This window comes from Pinus tabuliformis, chromosome 2_1 (assembly GCF_031772625.1).
Source record: "Pinus tabuliformis cultivar Carrire ecotype Pingquan chromosome 2_1, CPIR1, whole genome shotgun sequence".
NCBI classification, from domain to species: domain Eukaryota; kingdom Viridiplantae; phylum Streptophyta; class Pinopsida; order Pinales; family Pinaceae; genus Pinus; species Pinus tabuliformis.
Genome location: NC_142299.1, coordinates 903,997,822 through 904,001,257, shown reverse-complemented (window position 1 = coordinate 904,001,257; position 3,436 = coordinate 903,997,822). Strand labels below are relative to the sequence as shown.

The window sequence follows — 3,436 nt, the reverse complement described above, 5'->3', positions numbered from 1 at the left end:
AATGTAACCAATTGATTTGGTTAATGCTTAAGGATTGGGATCATCTTGTTGACTTAAACTAATTCAAAATAAATATATCACCTTAAAAAATAATATAAAATTATTATCTACACATTGACTTAAACTTCATATCTTTATTTAGACTATAACTTTACTTTGCCATGCTTTGAACGCAGTGGTAATAAATTACATATTACATTCAAATTAATAAATCAACTAAAACATTAAATGATAATGTTTCAAACCAAATTATATAATTCCCATCATTTATAAATTGTGCACCCATAGTGTCACTCCACTTCCACCCACATCCAATAAAATACATAGTTTCAACTCACATTGCCACTCATAGTTATAATTGGGGATTGACAGTGAAACTTCACGTTTTATTATGGGTGAGGTTGGGGGCTAAACCTATGCATTGACATGGATGATGGTGGGTGGAAAAATTATGTATTTGATTGTGGGTGGACTTTAAGTGGTGAAATTGTGTATTTCTTTATGGGTAGGGGTGGGAAGTGAAATTGTGCACTTTTATTCACTATGGGTGGGGGGTAAAGTTGTACTTTTTAGTGGTGAAACAAATGGACAATTTTATCCCCAACCCCCATCACTGTGAAATGCATAATTTCTCCCTTCACCCCATACACAATAAAATATACAATTTCACCCTCCACACCACCTATAGTACACCACCTATAGTTTCAAATGTATAATTTCCTGCACTATCTCCACCTATAGTTTCACCTTGGGTGGAGGCTAAAACTGTAATGACCCCGGTAACTTGTAAATCTGGATAATTACTGTGGTAAAAGTGTTGAGTGGTTACTCATGGTTTTGAATAACATTATTAATAAAGAAAGTTAATTATTGAATTATTTTTACATGGATATGTTCTTGGAAATGTTGGCAGCCTCCTGAAGGAGGATTTCTATTTTTAGTGAATCAGTTATGAAACTGATGCAACTGCTTCTCACCCAACGAAAAGTCCTGGGAAGGAAAAGTCTCTGGGTTGTTGAGGAACAAGCAGAGGGAGAAATTCCATGAGAGAGCAGACTAAGAAAAGAGGTTAAGTCTGGTAATGACCAGATAACCTAGCACAGAGGTGCAAGAGTCTTGTTGAGGGCTGCAGGCCTGCAAGACGGCTCGGGGGGAGAATCCAACGAAGTGGATCTCAAGGTTGGGAGGATAAGAGCAAACCATTGCAGGTGACTTCTACAAATAAGGACATCATAGTGGGAATAACCAGGTATGCAATCTCTGATCTAGTTAATAAATAAAGAACAGGTACAGAAGAAGACAGACAGGACACAGAACTTGTCTTACTGTCTTTAGTTATTGTAGTATGTCAATCTGAATGAATGAATACAGTTCTTGAAATATTTATGCATGTTAATGTGAGACTATGGTCACCTATGGACACTGTATTAATAACTTATAGTTGTGCAGTCGTCATCATACGCTCAGAACAGAGTTAGTTCTTAGAGTGAATGAAAAGGTATGGAACTGTATCAATGTCAGTGAGGTAAATTAGAGAACAGAAGTAAACAGAACCAAGGAAAGGTCTAGAAATGCTTGGTGAGAACCCAAGTTAGATAATACAATTAGTTAGCACAGAATTAGTGCTCGCATGTAAATAGTGACGTTACATAAACCAAAGATAATGAAAGTGAGCGTGATTGTGTAGGGAAACTATTAAATAGTGCTGCAAATATATATAAGAAGGCCGAAACGAAATGTTGTGATTATATATATAAAAAGGCCGAAACGAAATGCTGCAAACACATATTTCAATGGCCGAAAACAACATGATGTATACATATAAATATATGCCGGCCGGCATGGCATAAACACCCTGTTGTATAAACATGAACCATTATACAAACGTAATGCTGTGTAGTGAAACCTTATTACGGAGCAGAATCTTAAAATAGCAGTGTACAGTAAAAGAACACAAAGCAAGCTAAATCATATTGACAGACCCGAGAGAGGGTTTATAACAAAATTAGTCATATTAACAGACTCGGAAGAGGGTTATAACAATTGAAATCATGCCGACAGACCGAATAAGGGTTATAATAAACAAGATGTATTAGCAGACCCGAGTAGAAATTCTATTTCTAAATGAAGGACCCGGTAGTAGATACGCTTAACAAAACCGGTAACAAATCCCTCATTACAAGATAAGTCAACAATATCAAATTTATGAGCTGCAAAAATTAAACATACAGTAATACTGGCATTAAGGTCATTGTAAACGACTGTCGCGGAAGAGGTAAACGCTACGCTCATCACCCGAGCGCAGGATTATCTCAGTGCCGCCTTACATATATATTTACATGAGATGGGTACCGTCTGTATGAACTGAATACATGTAGAAACCCCAATATTACTACTGTATGAATATGCACTGAAGTAAACTCTTTAAATCCACGGATCTATTAAATAGACAGAAATATAAACATATAAAAGAACACCCAGTACGTGAATCGACCATATGAACAGACTATGTGAGAGTAATATAACCATTTGGAACTATTGTCATAATCTGAAAACCGGAAGCAAATATCCATTAAGGGAAACTGTATAACATTGTCATAGCTGTGAGAAGTCCGGCATAGAAGTCAGTGGTAAACCACGGAATAAAGGAAACTAAACAAAGTCGTTCACAGATACGTTAAACTTCATGAGAACTGTTCTAAAATATACATTCGGTGTTTTCTTAAAGCCTGAGGGCCAAGCCGAATCAAATATACAGAGATACAGTAATTGGCGTGAAAGCCACAAGTAACACCTAACTAAACCCTAAGGGTTCACGCGGGACAGGCCGGCATGGAGAGGCCGCCTGTATAAGCGTAACCAGGACTGAGATAAATAAATCGGACCTGAGACAGATAAACGAACCATAAACTATGTCTCAGCTAGAAGTCATGACATACTGTGTATCGATAAGCAAAACCAATGAGGAGCCAGTATCGGCATACCTGTAAACTTCGCTAAACGCCTAGTTCCTTCTGCACGCGGTAGGAGAAGCGGTGGAAGGCCTGCACAAAACCCCCATGAGAGGCATTCGGCCACAGTCAGAATATAGACTACTCAGAGAGCAAAACATGCCTGAAAGTTAACTGTAACATGATCATAGATTCAATAGAGCCATCCTTACCTAAGCTGTGAGATAGGCATCGGAATAGTTGCAGAGAGGTCTGTAGCAGTGGTGCGAGAGCTCGGCAGCTACGGTGGGTTGCAAATGAACCAAATCCGACAATCCCGCTGAATAAATATTGGCTGTCAAACCCTAGATTAACCAGAGCCGTCCGATGAGGTTGATAGATCTCCATCGTAGGTTTAGGCGGGAGGTTATGGCGCGAATCCCAGTGTGGGACAGCCCATTGCAAGTCACATGCCATCACGTGGGTTGAAAGCCATCTGGCCATGA

General features: G+C 38.7%; 1 protein-coding gene across 1 annotated transcript; it reads right to left on the bottom strand.

Annotated features, from left to right (window-relative positions):
* Window positions 1–2,544: 2,544 nt before the first annotated feature.
* On the bottom strand, window positions 2,545–3,436 carry LOC149203570 (uncharacterized). The gene is made up of 3 exons (XM_089400207.1): window positions 3,164–3,436; window positions 2,985–3,044; window positions 2,545–2,885 (listed from the first exon to the last, which is right to left on the bottom strand). The coding sequence occupies exons 1-3, from the start codon at window positions 3,432–3,434 to the stop codon at window positions 2,806–2,808; spliced, it is 411 nt and encodes a 136-aa protein (XP_089256333.1). The 5' UTR covers window positions 3,435–3,436; the 3' UTR covers window positions 2,545–2,805.